This window comes from Gadus macrocephalus, chromosome 17 (assembly GCF_031168955.1).
Source record: "Gadus macrocephalus chromosome 17, ASM3116895v1".
Classification (NCBI taxonomy): domain Eukaryota; kingdom Metazoa; phylum Chordata; class Actinopteri; order Gadiformes; family Gadidae; genus Gadus; species Gadus macrocephalus.
Window position 1 is genome coordinate 5,556,430 of NC_082398.1, and position 18,310 is coordinate 5,574,739.

At 41.5% G+C, this 18,310-nt stretch overlaps 2 protein-coding genes across 3 annotated transcripts in view; both read left to right on the plus strand.

Moving 5' to 3' along the window:
• eif4e2rs1 (eukaryotic translation initiation factor 4E family member 2 related sequence 1) overlaps positions 1 to 1,118 on the plus strand; it is a 3,545-nt gene extending 2,427 nt beyond the window's left edge. For both annotated transcript variants that reach the window (XM_060077226.1, XM_060077227.1), the window contains exon 7: positions 890 to 1,118. In XM_060077226.1, coding sequence (XP_059933209.1) covers positions 890 to 929 — 40 coding nt within the window. In that variant the 3' untranslated portion in view covers positions 930 to 1,118. The remainder of the gene's footprint in view (positions 1 to 889) is intronic.
• A 2,445-nt stretch (positions 1,119 to 3,563) lies between these two features.
• Positions 3,564 to 17,970, plus strand: LOC132475798 (retinal guanylyl cyclase 1-like). Its single transcript, XM_060077122.1, has 24 exons — positions 3,564 to 3,936; positions 5,088 to 5,334; positions 6,228 to 6,458; positions 6,911 to 7,063; positions 7,394 to 7,536; positions 7,948 to 8,103; positions 8,697 to 8,846; positions 9,389 to 9,605; positions 9,990 to 10,059; positions 10,229 to 10,310; positions 10,421 to 10,534; positions 10,662 to 10,745; positions 10,895 to 11,071; positions 11,437 to 11,590; positions 11,809 to 11,952; positions 12,522 to 12,670; positions 13,545 to 13,708; positions 13,907 to 14,030; positions 14,393 to 14,461; positions 15,655 to 15,829; positions 16,039 to 16,137; positions 16,628 to 16,713; positions 17,073 to 17,158; positions 17,362 to 17,970. The coding sequence occupies exons 2-24, from the start codon at positions 5,094 to 5,096 to the stop codon at positions 17,453 to 17,455; spliced, it is 3,162 nt and encodes a 1,053-aa protein (XP_059933105.1). The 5' UTR covers positions 3,564 to 3,936; positions 5,088 to 5,093; the 3' UTR covers positions 17,456 to 17,970.
• Positions 17,971 to 18,310: the final 340 nt, after the last annotated feature.

The window sequence follows — 18,310 nt, forward strand, 5'->3', positions numbered from 1 at the left end:
ACGAGTAAATTCCTAGTAAATTCCTCGAGGATCAATCGAGTACTCGTATAATCAAATCTATTTTTAGAATGCATCGCATCTGCAGCAGAAATAGGCCTAATGATGAATGGCAATATTACCAACCAAACATGTAATGCTTATTCTCCATCAAAACAGTCAGAGTTATCAGAGTATTCATTATTTATTTTTGCAAACGTTCAAAACACATTTTCCTTACAAAAATAAATGTGTCTCACAATTTAAATCACGTCGAACCAAGGCCTGTAACGGTTTAAAAAATAAATAAAAAATCAAGTAGCCTAACCATTGCAAATAATTTAAAGCTGCAAATGGACTATGGAAACACTCAGCGTTGTGATCTTCTCTACACGGCCGGGATTACAGCTGCGTCTTGCGGCGGTGAAAATAGCCGACACACTTGGTTGCTGCGGGTCTGCTTTCCCGAACTCACTGTTGTGTTTCAGGAGCATATGTTGCCGCATAGTACTTGTAGTACTCTGGTAGCTCGATTTCGCTTGGCATATTTTACATTTCACCTTATGATCTCCTATTTCTTTAAAGTATTTCAATTCTTCGCTGCGCTTTGCTTTAACCGCCATCTCTTAACTTTTTGAATTTTGGCGTGCCTGCACACGGCACGGCACGCGCCACACAGAAATGGATACATTTCATTTGCTTTGTGCCCACGGTATGCGTTAGTGGCGCCGCACAGAAAATTGATACATTTGCTCCAGAAAACTTTGTTTGTGTGTGTATATGCAAACTCGAGTTTGCCTGTCCACCAACCGAGTTCATTTGTAACGAGGAGTACTCGAGTAATCGATTCCTCACGCCCATCCTACCAAGCCCCATTTTTTTTAATTATTAATTATGGTTTTGTTTCTTTTAGGGATAACTCCAGTTTCAGAAACACCAAGATCACCCTGTGAGGAGACCAACACATGAACCAGATTGTGGAAACGGATTGTGGTGGATGATGAATGCATGGCATGTGAAATCAAGAGCGGATGGATGTATGTATGTTTGAATGAATGAATGACAGTACAAATGAATGACAGAGGACGTGATTTTCATCTGACTTGTGATCTTATTATTAATTAAAGCAGCTGTTAAACAAGTCGGTGGTCCACAAATTACTTCCTGTGGTTCTGCTCAACCCCCCCCCCAAGAGGAGCATGATAATGGGAAAACCCAGGCAGCTATCTACATATGTAATTTATACAACTGCATTTTAAATGAAAAAGGTTCCAATGTAATTGAGGTTAAATCATCTGTATACAAACTGTGTGTGCTAATGTCCAACTGACACTAGGGGTCACCAACCTTTTTGAACCTGAGAGCTACTTCATGGGTACTGAGTCATACGAAGGGCACCCAGTTTGATACACTTCTGAAATAACGAATTTGCTCAGTTTGCCTTTAGTTATCTATTATTTATTATTAATGATACTCATCTATGAGAAGACACTGATCATGTTTTCTCACAATAATGATCAATAATGACTTAAAAAAGGTGGGAAAGAGTTGTTCAAGAATGAGTGGTGCTTTGTTTAGAACAGGCGTGCGGGCGCCTCGTATGGTCCTTGCGAGCGCCCCGGTGCCCGCGGCACCGTGTTGGTGACCCCTGCACTAGAGGGTGTTGTCAACACTAGACAATAATCTGGATAAAAAAGGCACTTGGTTCCAGCAGGGGGCCACCTGCTATCTTTAGTGTGTTTTGAATGTGTAGGTGTTTTTAATAATTGGACGATGTCATTCCCCTGTACAGGTGTGGGCTCCAAGCTATATGTAGTGAAACCCATCGGCCATTTGGTGTCTTCTTCCACGGGCTTGTTGGCTTTTGGTTTTGTTTCTTTGTTTTATTCACATGGGAAAACCTCCCACTACCCACATTTCAATCGTCCACCCACTGCAATATATATTAATGTAATTGTTTATGTATAGTCCCCTGAAGAGGACATGGCTGTACGAACTTTCTGGCGAAACACGGATACGCTGACTCTCAACCTTTCAGATCCACAGTTAACTTGTGTATCAACATTTCTAGCTATATTTATTAACGTTGTAGTGTGTTTTAACTGCTCGTGTAGCTTATTCGATTTTTATGTTTTGAAGCAATATACCGGGGGAGACTATTTTCTGGTTATGAAATAGGCTAACCTAAATTATGTTTATTTTCACACGTGCGTGCTTCAAACACGGTCTTTGTTTCATTTTCTGTGACTTCCCCATATAAATGCTGTATTTTATACATTAACATATCATAAACACATGGTCACTATTTTTAACCCGCTTAATGACGGTTGTCGCCGGTACTAGGCTCCTGTAATGAGGTACTTCATGTTCACAATGTAAACACAGTTCACATTGACAACGAGTTGGAGTTCCAGGTAGAGTTCCAGGTAAAGTGTCATTTACACAAACCCAGATGAGGATCATCTCATTAGTAGGGCCCTGAAGTCATTTACAAATTAAAAGATTAATTTGTTTTACTCCATTCATGCTGCCACTTTGTTTGGTAAACAAAGTTCCTCCGGCTATGGAAAACACAACATATTCTATGGGGACTTTAATTTATGTAGATGCAATGTGAAATCTGTTAAAATGATCTAAATTGTCAACCATACCTGTGTGTGTGATTGTGGCCAGGTATGGTCAAGTACATCAATTTGCATAGCACGTGCGTTGCCAGGCAGCGTCATCGTGTGTATGGGCGTTGCCGTGTAAAATAAACATGTCAGTTGTAATCTGTTCAAATCCTAATCTGGATTACCGCCGTCTCCAAATATCACCGCTACCATCTGGCCCGCCGCCACGAATAGATGGTTAAATCCCACCCCGGACCACCTCACGAGAGTCCAGCACTCACTATTCTCAGCAGGCAAACTCAGAAAGGCCTTCTCATGTGGTTATGGTATGTATGGTATGTAATCCATGTATGGTAGGTATGTACATGCATTTATGTACGTAAAAATACAATATAGTAATATACCAGTAGTGCTAATTACTATTTAGAACAAAATTGCGTACTAGTGGTTCAAATGCATTGAGTGAATGAATTGAAGTTTGTTTGTTTGTTGGTAGTAGTAACCAGTAGTTACAATATACTATAATAAGTGTGTATGTAGATGCATAAACACTTATTATAGTATATATTTGTAACAGTAGCCTACGACTTGTGCAAATATATTGCATGCATGAACTGAACCTTTGGAAATCTTAGTAGGGACGTTGTCTAGTTTAAGAACTATAAGTCATATGAACTACAAGCACTTATAGTACATTTACACAGCTCTTATAGCACTTGTACAGCCATATATTCATGAAAATAATGAAATTACTTTATATTACTTGATAATCATGTAGATACAAATAAAACACACCACCATCAATATGATGTAATGCTTTATACTATAATTAATCATTATGTCGATAGAAAGGTTGTCCTAGTTGAACTCTAAACAAGATTAAAGACTAACTGTCATTTCTCTCACTACCCCCACCCCCCTCTCTCACCCCTTCCCCTCACCTCCCCTGTCTCTCTTTCTCTCTCTCTTCCTCTACGTTCTATCCACTCCCCTCTCTCTATCTTCTCTCTCTCCCCCTCTGTTTTCCTCCCCCCACTATCTCTCGTTCTTTCTCGTTGGAGATGAGTAGTGAAAGTACATTTCACCTTAAGGAGCTTCCAGCATGAGTTTCGGAACCTTAACACTTAACTTGATGGAACTTCAAGCATGAGGATCTAACCTTAAACCTTACTTTAAAGGAATTTCCTGCACGAGGATCTTAACTTTACTCTTACTTTAAAGGACCTTCAAGCTTGAGGATCAGACCTTATCCCTAACCTTTGCACTAGGATCTAACCCTCACTGTACTTAATGTAGAAGAACTGATTGGACCTGGAGCATCATAATAAGAAGAAAGCCTTATGTACCGGTAAGTTATAGATCTATAAGTATTTGTGGATCCACACTCGTTTTCCTTGTTCTAGAATATATATTATTACTCTATGTGTCTTATCTAAATGACTATATAAATCTTATCTGATGTACGATTGTAAAAGTTGCTCACTCTCTAGGTGAATATAATTTGAATGCAGAATGCTGATATAAAGGTATTCGCCGCAAAAATAAAAGTCTGGATATGACCCGAGAACGGGGGTGTTTAACACAACAGTTTCATGGACACCATAGATGCATTAGGGTTATCCCAATGAGCTACTCACAAGAATCCCAGTTGTCTTGACCTCTTACCTTTATATTACAGATCTGTCAAACCTTATGTCCTTGTTCAGGGCAAGGGCAACCTAACTGTTTTATTTTGATAATTTTGAAGATAAGGATGCGCTCTCCCAAATTATGTTTTATTTAACAACCCTGTGTTTTTTCTTACTTTATTACACACACACACACACCACACCATTTCAAACACGGCCATCATTTCTTTTTCAGTGACATGTGCATGTAATTCCTGTATGTTATGCATGAACATGAACATATTACATGAGCACAATATTCCTAATATTCCTGGAACAGAGCACTGTGGTGCTCATATTCCCAATGTAAACACAGTTCACATTGATTACGAGTTGGAGTTCTACGTATAGTGTCATTAACACAAACGCAGATTCATCCCCTTAATAGAGCCCTTAAGTCATTTACTTATTTAAAGATTAATTATTTAGGGTTTTACTTACAAAACCTATTTGTTGCATTAACTTTCGCATGCGTACAGGGTTTTGGTTTTAATAGTAAAAAGATCACGTAAAGAATTTTGTTTGAAGGGTCAAAGATGGCTTGTGAAGCCAACCTGCAATTAAAGCAGATATCTTTTAATAAACAAATTTAGTTAAGCAACGTGACTTAAAGAAAACAAAATGGATCACTCTCTGAGTTCCAGAGACACTTGGTATCCCAAAGAAAATCAGAAAGAATCAGAAAGCATAAGGGTTATCCCAACGAGCTAATCCCAAGAATCCTGGTCTCGACCTCTTTGACTTATATAACTGAACCGAGTTTGTCAAACCCAATCATGTCTTTGTTCAGGGCAAGGGAAACCTAACTATTTCATCTTGTTTGTTTTTACAGATAAGGATGCGTTCTCCTCGATGGTTGCTAGGTGTGTGGCTTTGGTGGCTATGCATAGGAAATGCGCGGACAGCAACTTTCAAGCTGGCGCTGATTGGTCCGTGGTCATGTGACCCCCTGTTCTCCAGAGCAATGCCTGCCACAGCAGCGAACCTGGCGTTGTCATGGATACACAGAGATGTTGGACTCAGTAAAGGCTACTGGTACGACGTGGTACTTCTTGAGGAGGACTGCTCTGCCTCTAAAGGTATTACATAGTTTATATAGGACTAGTAATAAGGGACTTATCTCAAATAAATAATACGTACTACGTGTAGTACTGTAGTTGTACTAAACTAAAGGAGGAATTCTAAAGGTGTTGCATAGTATATATAACTAAGGTTGGTATATGTATTAATAAAGTGCCTTATGTAGTACTGTAGTTTTATTCAACTAGTGGAGGAATACTCTGTCCTGCCCTCCAAATATTGTGATAACATAGTTCTTAATGATTAATAATAAATCCTAATTAAGGATTAATAATGAATCACAGTAGAATCGATTTTGAATTTCCATATGTTAAGTTCAGGTTCAGACAACTTTATTGAAGCTTACCCAGTAACTAAACACATCATAATAAGGTAGTATACGTCAGAGGCCACAGATCAACACTCACCACAGAACAACGACCTGATGTAAAGACAATAAAACAATTTGTTATAAAAATAATGGAGTCATTTAGAATGACGTTTAATAGCCTGAGAGTAGAATAAAGGACTCAGTATAGTGGTTTACTCTCCTTAAGGGCAGTTTATACATCAGATTAGCTGATCATTCCTTTTCCTTTCTGCATTATTCTAAGCATTTTATCATAGTCTTAAGAGTAGTTAAGACAGTTAATACCTGTTTATATATATATAGTGTATATAAATATAGAATATATATGAGAGAGAGAGAGAGAGAGAGAGAGAGAGAGAGAGAGAGAGAGAGAGAGAGAGAGAGAGAATTTACACTCGGAATTAAGTAATAAAGTACAATAATGTTAAGTAGTGGGCTTGGTGAAAGTACACCATTAAGAATGTATTTGATTGTGGGTTGTTGGGTATCGTGTTGATATATTGCTGGATGGATGTGATCTCTGCCTGCGTGATTATGTTCCAGCGGTGACTCAGCTGGTCGAAATGGAGGGATATGGCCACGCCTACATTGGACCCTTTAATCCCGCCCTGTGTCATGCTGCCACTCTAATGGCCCAGCACTGGGAGGCGGGGCTTGCTTCTCCAGGCTGTCTCAATTCTGAATGGCCAAGCCTTCCACCCATCACCCCTACCAGTCAAGTCCTGTTCGCTGTTTTGAGATTCTTCCGCTGGGCCCATGTGGGTGTGATCTCTGGTAAGTGGGTGTGGCTTATATACATGGGTAGGGTTTCTGGTAAGTGGGTGTGGTTTATATTAATGAGTGTGGACTCTGGATAGTGGGTTTGGCTTATATACATGGGTGGGGTCTTTGGTAAGTGGGTGTGGTTTATATAAATGGGTGTGTGCTCTGGCAAGTGTTGAGGTTTGTATAAATGTGTGTGCGCTCTGGTTAGTGGGTGTGGCTTATTTACATGGGTGTGGTCTCTGGTGTGGTCTAATGCAACACTTCTCAAGGGAGAAGAGAGGCAGGGAGGTGGGGGGCTCTTGAGCAGCTTTAGGATGTTGGAGTTGCCTGTGGCTAGCTAGGGTATGTTAGGGTAATTTAGGGCTAACATCATTCGACCTTGTGAGCTGGGGTTAGGGTTACTTGAGGTGAGAGTTTGTTCTGGTAAATATGATCATTGGTATGAATTCCTTGTTCTACAGCTCCGACTGACCTATGGGAAGGCACCGGGCAGGAAGTGGCCTCGGCTCTCAGAGCTCTTGGCATTCCAGTTGGTCCAGTTGTTACCATGGGAACAAAAGAGGAAGGACCTAAGGAAGCCCTGAAAGCCATCAGAGAAGCTGACCAGGTCAAAGGTCATTATGTTTGCTATTTGAAGCACTTACGCACTTATTGTATGTCGTACGTCTTGACACCTGATGTACGCCCTTATTGTATGTTGTACGTCCTTACACTTAGTACATAGCATTGTGTAGTATCTTATCCTTGCTAGCTTTGTTGCACAGGGAAGGGGTTAACCAACTATTGTTTCTCTTTCTTCTGACATATATATATATGCCGGAAGAAATATAGGATAAAAGCGTCTGCTAAAAGCCCTAAAAGTAAATATAAATGTTTATGCTATATGTGTCAATGTGTGTAACCATTTCCACCCAAATATTGTGCTTTCTCCCTAACTCTTTCAGTGGTCATCTTGTGCATGAGCTCTGCTCTCATTGGTGGAGAAGAACAAAGAGATCTCCTATTGGCTGCCTTGGACATGGGGATGGTGTCGGATGGCTACGTGTTCATTCCTTATGATGCCCTACTGTATGCCATGCCTTACCAGGTGACGTTCATGAACCCTTCAGCCTCATTACATATTCACCGGGACGTGCATGTCATGGGGTTAATAAGGGTTGGATTGCACGTCATGGTCGCCAGCATTGCTGGAGTCTAGCAGCCCATGGAGGAAACGGTCCATATATGGCACATTGAGGGCGGAACTTCAGTGAGCCTTGCTATTACCACAAGTCAAAAAACACATAGATGTCATAATAATTAGAAAAACTGAAAATGCCTTCTATTGTACCTATTTGTGTATGTACAACATACTGCCTCGTTTTCTTTAACAAAATGTTTAAAAAAAAAAAAAAAGTTTTATGAAATAGAACTGGCAATCTGGACCTCTTACAATAAATAAATTGGAGATGAACAACCTACTGAGATCCTAACCAAACTCGTAATTTCCTCCAATCAGGATACAGCATTCCCTCTACTGGCCAACAGCTCGAGACTCCGTCATGCTTACAGCGCGGTGTTGACCGTAACCATGGCGTCAGACCAGAGCTTCTATGATGCGTTCCGAAGCGCTCAACAGAGCCGGGAAATACGATCGGTTGTGGCTGCAACAGAGGTGCCTACACTGATTCACACTCATACCCATGTATGCAATATGCTATGCTAACCCTACCCGTTGGCCCTGACCCTAACCCTGTTGCATCTACAAAAGTACGCACACTAACTAACCCTTACACACGTCCACAATATGTCTCGTTCATCAGAATGCATCGTGGGATTATTTGTTGGTGTTACTCCGCCATATTGAGAGTATTCAAGAGAGTTGTAGTACGTCAATATACTATTACCTTCGGTAACGAAAAAGTTGTTTTGAAACTGTCAGTCCACGCTAGGGCACTTTCAAATACAAAGTCCCCCTGTAATGACAAACATTCCACGGTTTATTGCCAAAACAACATTAACACCAACATAATAATGTTGTTGAGATGAATAAAGTATATCTTATCTTATAACTGATACTCCAATACTCCTTTGCTTCCAAAATGGAAGTTGCGATGTGGAAGCCCTGTATGCTGAGTGGTTATGTTGTCAATGGTGTCAATGGTTGTCAATACGTTGTTAATATGTTGGAAAAACCTTGTTTACACATTAATACTACATTAATACAAAAAATATATTTTTCTTTGGTGGGGTCTTCTTTTTCTTCAGGTCTCACCTCTCTTTGGATCCATCGTCAACATGGTGTACTTCGTTGCTAAGGCAGTGGAGGAGCGTCGTCAAGCAGGGGGAGGGGCATGGGTGACGGGCAATCAGCTTGCTCAATCAGAAGGAGGTTTTGAGTTCCGTGGTTTCAATCAGGTTAGCAGGTCGGCATGCTACAGGATACGGCTAACACTACGGCTAATTAGTCAGAATTCCTCCCATTCATTGCAATACTTGTTCCCTATATTTTTGATTGTGTCTCTAGAAGTATTGATTGTCCCTACATGTTTTCATTGTGTCTCTAGATGTACAGTCCCTAGATCATGTCAGTAATTGTATTGATCGTCTCTAGATGCATTGATTGTGTATCTATATGTATTGATCTTGTCTCTACATGTATTGTAGGTGTTTTTTAGGTGTAGAGAAGGCAGTTCCCGTCTCATTGATGCTGAGATTGTCTCTAGATGTATTGATTGTGTGTTCGATTGTGTCTCCAGATGTATTGATTGTGTCTCTAGATGTATTGATTGTCTCTAGATGTATTTGTTTGTAGATGCATTCATTGTCTCTAGATGTATTGGTTGCGTATCTAGATGTATTGATTGTCTCTAGATATATTGAAGGTCTCTAGATGTATTGATTGTCTGTAGATGTATTGATTGTGTATTTAGATGTGTTGATTGTGTCTCCTCCTGTAGAAGCTGTATGGGCGCCCAAGCAGTGGAGGGCTTCAGTCCAGCTATGTGGTGTTGGACAGTGACGGAGACAGACTGGTCCCCACCCATGTTTTGGAACCAACACAGACACACAAGTTTGGAGTACTCAGACCCTTGGCGCGCTCTTTTAGCTTTCCTGGCGGAAAACCCCCCTCTGCAAGATTCTGTTGGTTCAGTCCAGACCAGACCTGCGCTGGAGGTTTGTACCGTGTTTGTCGGGAGGAGATGGTTTCAGATATATATGGTGTATCAATTCTTCGCACACATGTACCATGACAGAGCGGCCTGCGTTTATGCTTCCACGTCACACCATGGAGGCAGTATAACGGTAGTATGAGGTCGGATTTACGCGACCAGTGTTGAAAGTCGAAAACATAGAACATGTTTCTTAAACAATTAGAGGGGTTTCTAACCATGACCATATTCCTAGATTTGTTTGTAACCCTCAACATAACCATCTGTGACCTCATACATAAATGCGACCCTACTGCAACTTTTGCCGGTATGAAAGTTTTGTTGTGATAGGTGAGGTGTTTTGTAGGTTTGGATAAGGATTTTATATTGATACTGGCCTGTTTTGTAGGTGTAGAGAAGGCGGTTCCCGTCTCCCTCTTCCTGGTGATATGCATGGGGATTGCTGCTGTTTTTTACAGGTCAGAGGTCATGATCTGGTTCCATGTTTTACCCTTCCTACAAATTGTTTCTGTTTGAGTCTATATACTACATACTCTATATATGTATATATATCCCCTTGATGAGGATATATATGAATATATATATGTAGCTTTATCTCTAACTGTATTGTACCCACCCTGTGTGTAGGAACAAGAGATTTCTCAGCAGCAATGAAGTCATTCTAACTATGGATGACATCATCTTTATTGACACGCACACCGGCGAAAAGGTTTGTACTGGCACAGCATTGCACCTAGCATATAGCATAGCACATAGCCTTTAGCACCTAGCCGGCCATCCTATCCATATATGCATGTGTATATGTTTGTGTATGTCTAGAAACTGAATGAAGGGTCCACGATGAGTGTCTGCGGGGTCAGGAGTCCCATGAAATCCATTACAAGAAGTTACATTCAGTCCACGCCAGAGACTACAAATATAGGACTACTGGAGGTACTTGTCTGTTTGTCTGTCTGTCTGTCTGTCTGTCTGTCTGTCTGTCTGCCCAGCAGCCTGGCTTCGCGCCAATCCGTCTGTCTGCCTGAAACCTCTCTCTTTCTATTGGCTGTGCTCTTGCCAGGGCGATTGGGTATGGTTGAAGAGGATACCAGAAGGACGGGAGATAACAGCTGTCAATCAATCAACCAAGAATCTGTTCAGTTCTGTAAGACACAAACACACACACATTCATGCACAATAAAGAAACATTCTTAACTGAATTACGGATTTCTCTCGTCCACCCACTTAACTATCCCTAATTCATTAGTTAACGGAAGTGTTAACTGTTAACCTGTTAACCCTACCCCTGTCCAGTTCAGGGAGATGAGACATGAGAATCTCAGCGTCTATGTTGGACTCTTCCTGGATTCTGGGATCTTTGCCATGGTTACAGAGCACTGTCCACGCGGGAGTTTGGCCGACCTGTTAGCGGACAGCAGCATGAGACTGGACTGGATGTTCAAGTCCTCCCTTCTCACAGACCTCATCAAGGTACTGACCATAGTAACCCGTACCCTAGGAAACCTTACCCTAGAAACCCTTCTCATAGACCTCATCCAGGAAGTGACCATAGTAACCCTTACCCTAGGGAACCTTACCCTAGAAACCCTTCTCACGTACCTCATCGAGGTAGTGACCATAGTAACCCGTACCCTAGGAAACCTTACCCTAGAAACCCTTTCTCACGTACTGACCCTAGTAACACTAACCCCAAGCCCTTTTAGTGGCCACAGGTTATAAAAGCTTCATAAATACAGTCAATTTAAAATTGGTCATATACCCCTGACTGTTATTAATGCTTACGCATATTAAAGTTGCATATTTGTAACCCCCCCAATCATTCACATTTCTGTTAGGGGATGAAGTATCTTCACATGCACAGGCTGACCCACGGGCGCCTCAAGTCGAGGAACTGTGTGGTGGACGAACGATTCGTCCTCAAGGTCTCTGACTACGGCCTTCCCATGGTGCTTCACTCTCAGAACCTTGATCCAGCCAAGGGAACAGAAGGTAGAAACGTCATCTTCTATAGTAGTTCATTCAGCGGACTGGAAGAGGTTATGCGTGGATGTGTGTCCTATCTGTTTTTCCAAACACTTTAAAGTGTTTAATCCAGTCAAAACATGTTCGGAACATGTCAAAGTCTGTGTTCATCCAAATCAAAACAAACTGGTCCATGAATTCAAAGTGGAAGGTGTCATTCGTAACTTGCTGCATGTCCTCTTCAGATCTGCTGTGGACTGCTCCAGAACTTCTCAGGCAGCCTGTACGAGGAGGAACCTATGCTGCTGACGTCTTCAGCTTCTCCATCATCATCCAGGAAGTGGTCTCACGAACACTGCCCTACGCCATGCTGGACATGCCCGACCATGGTGAGTGTATTCAAGCTTATAGTTGGCTCCCTTTTTCCTTGCTAAGGGTTAGCTTCCTGTTGTCATGCTTATAGTTAGCTTCATGTTGTCCAGTTTAGCATAAGATTTCGGTTTTCCCTGCAAAGTGTTTGCTGTACAACAGTGATAAGCAGGGGCAAAAAGTTCTGGTGTGGCTGTAACACACATTGACGGCATGCAATTATTATAATTAAGTCTGACTTTCGATATGTGTACATTGTTGGAAACTATCCTAGATTTGTCTTTGTGCACCAATTGAAAAACACACTTACAAAAGAGTTTGCCTAATTGTTTACAGGTTTTGGGCATTTCTTGCATCCCCTAGAAATATATAAAAAATGTAGACACACTCGCAACTCGACATGACATATCTTAAATATGAAAAAAAACCTGAGATTTATGACTGTTATTCGATGATAAGTCAGGATGCGTTGCTTTTAGTCAACTAGGGAATTCCTCGTAGAATGACAGCCCTACTTCCCCATGCAAGTCTGTCCGTCTGTGTGAGTCTCTCTCTATACCTGTCTGTCTCTCTCTCCGTCTGTGTGCAGAGATAGTGGAGCGGCTGAGAGACCCCCCTCCTCTCTGCAGGCCACTGTTCTGTATGGACGAAGCCCCCGCAGAGTGTCTGTCTCTCATGACCCAGTGCTGGGATGAAGATCCCGGCAAAAGGCCCACCTTCCACTGCATATTGAGACAGGTTATAATAATAATAATAATAATAATACATTTTATTTGAAAAGCGCCTTTCAAGGTACCCAAGGACAGTGTTCAATAAAGGGCATGTAACCAATAAAAGTACATTGTCAATAGCAGTCACACTCATGGTCAGATAACACTGACAATATGGACATAGCACATTTAAACGCGTTGCAGCTCATTTAAATACGTTGTAGCATATTTAAACAGGAACAAGCCTATTTACATAGGTCATAGCACATTTCATAGGGTACGACATTTGGAGAACGGTGCTTGAGTAAGCTAGTGAATGAAAGTAAGTAAGATAACAACTTTGGTTTAGCTTATCATAGCCCCCGTATTGTTTCTGTGTAGTTTATAAAAGCCATTGTCTTGTTGTTTTTGTATAGTTTATAATGGTGTCCAGTTCTTTCAGTGTAGTTTATAATAGTGTCTTGTTTCTGTGTAGTATAAAGGGGTGTCTGGATGTTTCTAGGTAGTTTACAGTAGTGTTTGGAAATCATGCGTAGTTTGAAAAGTGTTTGAATGTTTCGTGTAGTTTATCATAGTGTCCAGTTGTTCCAGGTAGTTTGTAATCGTTTCTACTTAATAATAATAATAATAATAATAATAATTCATTTTATTTGAGGGCGCCTTTCAAAGCACCCAAGGTCACCTTACAGGGCAGTTTAAAAACAGAAAACATAATCAACAATCCTAAAAAACACAAGAACAAGATACATTGAACAATTTGCATAAGTGGGGTGAGATGGGTCAGATGGAATATGTCAGTTTAAAAAGATGTGTTTTGAGACGAGACTTAAAAGTGGAAAGAGTGTCGTAATTACGGATGTCAGGTGTTTCTGTGTCGCTTCTAACGGTCTTCTTTCTTGCAGTTTCGTGGCATTCATCAGGGCAAGAAGCCCCACATCATCGACTCCATGCTGCGCATGCTGGAGCAGTACAGTTCCAACCTAGAAGACCTGATCAAAGAGAGGACGGACGAACTGGAGATAGAGAGACAAAAGACCGACAAGCTCATCAGCCAGCTCTTGCCTGAGTAAGAGACACATTTATATGAAATGTAGATCTGCCATCTCTGTGATCCACATCGATCTATATGCAAGCTGCTAGGTTTTTGTTGAACCCTAGGCACGATGCTGGGGTTTGGCACGACACTAACCCTGGTGAACGAAGACCCAGTCAAATATGAAATGTGATTCAAGCGTTAAAAAAAGTGCTGTTCAATTGTTGACAGATCCGTAGCCCGGTCACTGAAGTTAGGAAATCCGGTTGAACCAGAACATTATGCAGACTCAACTCTCTACTTCAGTGACATCGTTGGCTTCACCACAATATCCGCCCTGAGCGAACCTATCGAGGTACTGTAACACTGCATAAACACCTGCATATAGCTAGCCCACGTCTGCCTGAGTGAACCCATATAAGTACTGGAACACCACATAAACACTGCATTAAGTAAGCCAATGTCATTCTGACTGAATATGTATAGGTACTGTAACACAACATCAACAATGTCTTCATGAGCAAACCTATAGACGTAGCTCTACTCGCTCTAGATAAGTACGTGACTTCACAACGTTTCAGCCCTTTGGCAGCATTACTTATTCCCTTATGGCAGATTATTATTCATGTGAATTCGTAAAGGAATCTTTAATTTGAGGTTTTTTCTGTATCAATACAGGGCAACTGATTTACCTGTCTGTTTTCTCTTTGTGTGTAGGTGGTTGACCTACTAAATGACCTTTATACACTGTTTGATGCCATCATTGCTTCTCATGATGTTTACAAGGTAACACCAAGACTAACCCTCCCCCCTATGAATAACCCTTTCCTCCAAAAGGTCCTTCCAATGAATGTGTTGTGTGTCCTATTCTATATTGAATGCGCATGAAGGTTTTTCGTACATATATTTTATGGCCAGAGGCGGAGTCGCCGTCAGGACGATCAAAATAAAATTACACAACTAGTATTATTTATATATATATATATATATATATATTAGTGCTGTCAGTTATACCCGTTATTAACGGCGTTAACGCAAACCAATTTTAAAGGCGTTAATTTTTTTATCCCGCGATTAACGCAATTTATTATTATTATATATATTTTTTTTCTTTGGCTCAAAGCAAAGAAGCAGTAGCCTGACTCCTGGATTAATTGTTCTCATTTTAATGCTCTTATCAACATGGAGAAGTGCATCGGCTTGCCTTGTGAAAATGTTTTTTTATTGATAACATTGGCATATATTGATCAAAACAAAAGCCTATAGTGCAATTAAAGAGTGAACATACAAACATACTGCCTAGAACATAGCAGTCAGGCTACTGCTTCTTTGTTTTGAGACAAAGAAAAAAAAAAAGGTGTTAAAGAATAATAAATTGCGTTAATCGCGCGATAAAAAAATTAACGCTGTTAAAATTGGTTTGCGTTAACGCCGTTAATAACATGTTTAACTGACAGCACTAATACATATATATATATATGTAAATAATATATAATAATAATAATATATAAAATAGATTTAGTATTGAAAGTGTTGATTGTGTTGTTGATATGTGGGAGCAAGGGGGTGTGGGTTTGGGCCGGTGGAGGGCGGGGCCAGTGGAGGGCGGGGCCAGTGGAGGACGGGGCCGGTGGAGGGCGGGGCCGGTGGAGGGCGGGGCCGGTGGAGGGCGGGGCCGGTGATATATTATACCACCAGCTGTGAGTGTGATTAGACGTTGCAAGCCGTTTTGAAAATCAAACTATTCTGACATCACAAGTGGGCGTGTCCACCTAGCTTTATGACGGATAGATGAGCAACGTTTGCTACACTCCGCTGGGTAGGCTGGTAGACTGATCTATCCAGCACACATCTAGGTGGACACGCCCACTTGTGATGTCAGAAGAGGCAGATTTTTCCGAATGACTTGTAACGGCTAAGCCCACTCACAACTGGTGGTATAATGTGTCACCTTTAATATATTAACGTTGCGTTTGTAGGTGGAGACCATAGGAGATGCCTATATGGTGGCATCAGGCGTCCCCAACAGAAACGGGACTCGCCACGCTGCGGAAGTCTCCAACATGTCCCTGGACATCCTGCACTGCATCGGAGCCTTTAAGATCAAACACATGCCAGAGATCAAAGTGAAGATACGCATCGGATTGCACTCTGGTACAAGCGTCTGTTGGACCCCGTCTGTCTATACGTCTGTCTGTCCTACTCCGTCTATCCGTCTACCTGTGTGTCCACTGTTCAGTCCGTCTGAGAACCTGTCAGTCTCTCTGACAACCTGTCTACATGTCTTCCAGTCTGCCGGACTGCCTGTCTTATCTGTCTGACTACCCTTCATTCATCTCCTTTTCTGTCGTCTGGCTGCGTAGGTCCGGTGGTGGCCGGGGTGGTGGGTCACACCATGCCCCGATACTGCCTGTTTGGGGACACGGTCACCCAAGCGTCTCACCTGGAAGCCACTGGACTCCGTAAGGACGGAGCAAACCTCTGATCATTGTCTGTCTGTCTGGCCGTCACTCTCATCCCGTCAATCATATGAGCATCATTTCTTACTAATTATTTCAGGGATATAAAGAGAGCGAGTAGAGAAGAGGAAAAGAGAGAATGCAAGATGAACTGAACCCCAAAAACTGACCTCCTCTATTCCCGCCTTCGCTATTCTCTCTTGTTCACCTCTCTGTTAATAAGGGTTGCGTCTCTGTTAAGCACTTGTGATTGACTGGCAAGTGGAGTTTTCTGAACCAATCAGGGAAGAGATAATCTGGTTTGACACAAATGATAAGTCGAAATGGTCTCATACAGAAGCAGGCGGGGCCAGCTTAAAATACACAGCATGTCAATCACTAATTCCTTGCGAATTAATGATTTTAATGACCCTCGCCCTGAAATCTTAGCTACAACATCTATAACGTCATCTAACACTTCTACACATGTTTAATATATTATGTTACTATTTAGCCTACCGAATCCACATCAGTCTCTGTACGATGAAGATTCTGGCCAGTCTCAAAATGGGATACAAGATGGAAACACGGCCAGCAAAGGTAAATATACCTGGGTTTCAACCTTATCTACCTTAACCTGACATATTCATTCACAGGGTAAAATCTCCATTCAACTTGTTCAATTTTTTTTCTTTTTCTTATCTATTTTATTTTATTATTTCATTTTCAATGTGAAGCACTTTGAGTCTACCTCGCGTATGAAAAGGGCTACATAAATAAAGTTGCCTTACCTGGCCTAAGTACGGCTTCTTTACCGTCTGGGGTTGTAGTCGGGTTCCAAACCACAGTGCTTTTGAGTGGCTCTGGGCCGCAAATACCATATAATAAAATAAATAAAAAGTGATCAATATGAATGGCTAAAAACGGTATATAATCTGGTGCCTACCCTTAACCTGCAGGTAAAGGGCGCCGAGGATACCTTCTGGCTGGGTGGCAGAGACGGGTTCACCAAACCCTTACCTGTTCCTCCTGACCTGACTGGAGGGTAGGGCGCGCACAAACACACATAAAAACACACACAATAAATGCACGCACGCACACACACATGCATACACAATGCCAGTAAGACCAAGCAGCATTGATACGATAAACAGTAGCAGCCTTAAGCCCTAGTGTGCTATATAGGATTTCTATGTCGATGGCTCAAGAGATGCGATGGTTGTAACCGTCCCTTATTGTGTCTAATAGGGCCAGTAACCATGGCATCAGCCTGGACGAGATTCCACCAGACAGGAGACAACGCTTCCTGGACAGACAGAATAAAAACAAGATGAAAAAATAAACGGGGGGAGATAGTCCTTTGGCGGCTATCAAATCCTCTTCACATAGCAGTCTTATGTTATGAAGCCTTAGTGCCCAGACACTAACCACTTACCAACCCTTCGATGTGCAGTATGAACCCTGACCAACCATCCCTACCTCAATGACAGGTAGGAACCCTGACCTTAACCACCCCTCTCTGAATTACCAGTATGAACCTGGACTAACCAACCCTATCTCAATGACCAGTATGAACCCTGACCCTCCTACTGGCTTACGTCAATGAGCGGTATGGACTCTGACCCTCTTACTGACCCTGACCGGTGTGATGACAGGTATGAACCCTGTAACCAGGTCATATCTTTACATGCTGGAATTTTCATAACTTGAAACAAACTTTTCTATGAAGATGTATAATCAGCATTCAAGACGAAATGCTTTGCAGAAATACAGATTGTATAAAGTGAAACCGGACCTTATCGGATCCTATGCTGTTTGTTATACCTTGTTTGGGAAAATAAATCCTTTCAAGCAGTATACCAATGAAGTTTGCTGCTTGGATTCACGTATATCATCAACTAATAAGCCTCCTTTCTTAATTCATATCGATGAGGCTAAACCGGTTCCAACTGATAGTCTGCCTAAGCAGAGGTTTATGGGTAACCTGGAAATCAGGTTATTTTGAGTTACATTAATAAAAAGTGTTTATAAAAAAGACTAAATAAATAGTTGTAAAAGTGTAAATTTGGATATCACATTTTGACCATAACCAAAACCACATCACTAACCCCATTTCTAAACATGATTAATACCAACCTTCCGTGACACTAATCACCAACCCAAGGTCATGAATCCTAACCCCTTCATTAACTTTCCC

Bases quoted from the DNA above. Each gene is read 5' to 3' on its own strand.
- LOC132475798 (XM_060077122.1), top strand. From the start codon at position 5,094: ATGCGTTCTCCTCGATGGTTGCTAGGTGTGTGGCTTTGGTGGCTATGC. The intron at 13,709-13,906 runs GTAAGAGACACA...AATTGTTGACAG, and splicing joins ATCAGCCAGCTCTTGCCTGA to ATCCGTAGCCCGGTCACTGA. The intron at 16,714-17,072 runs GTAAATATACCT...CTTAACCTGCAG, and splicing joins TGGAAACACGGCCAGCAAAG to GTAAAGGGCGCCGAGGATAC.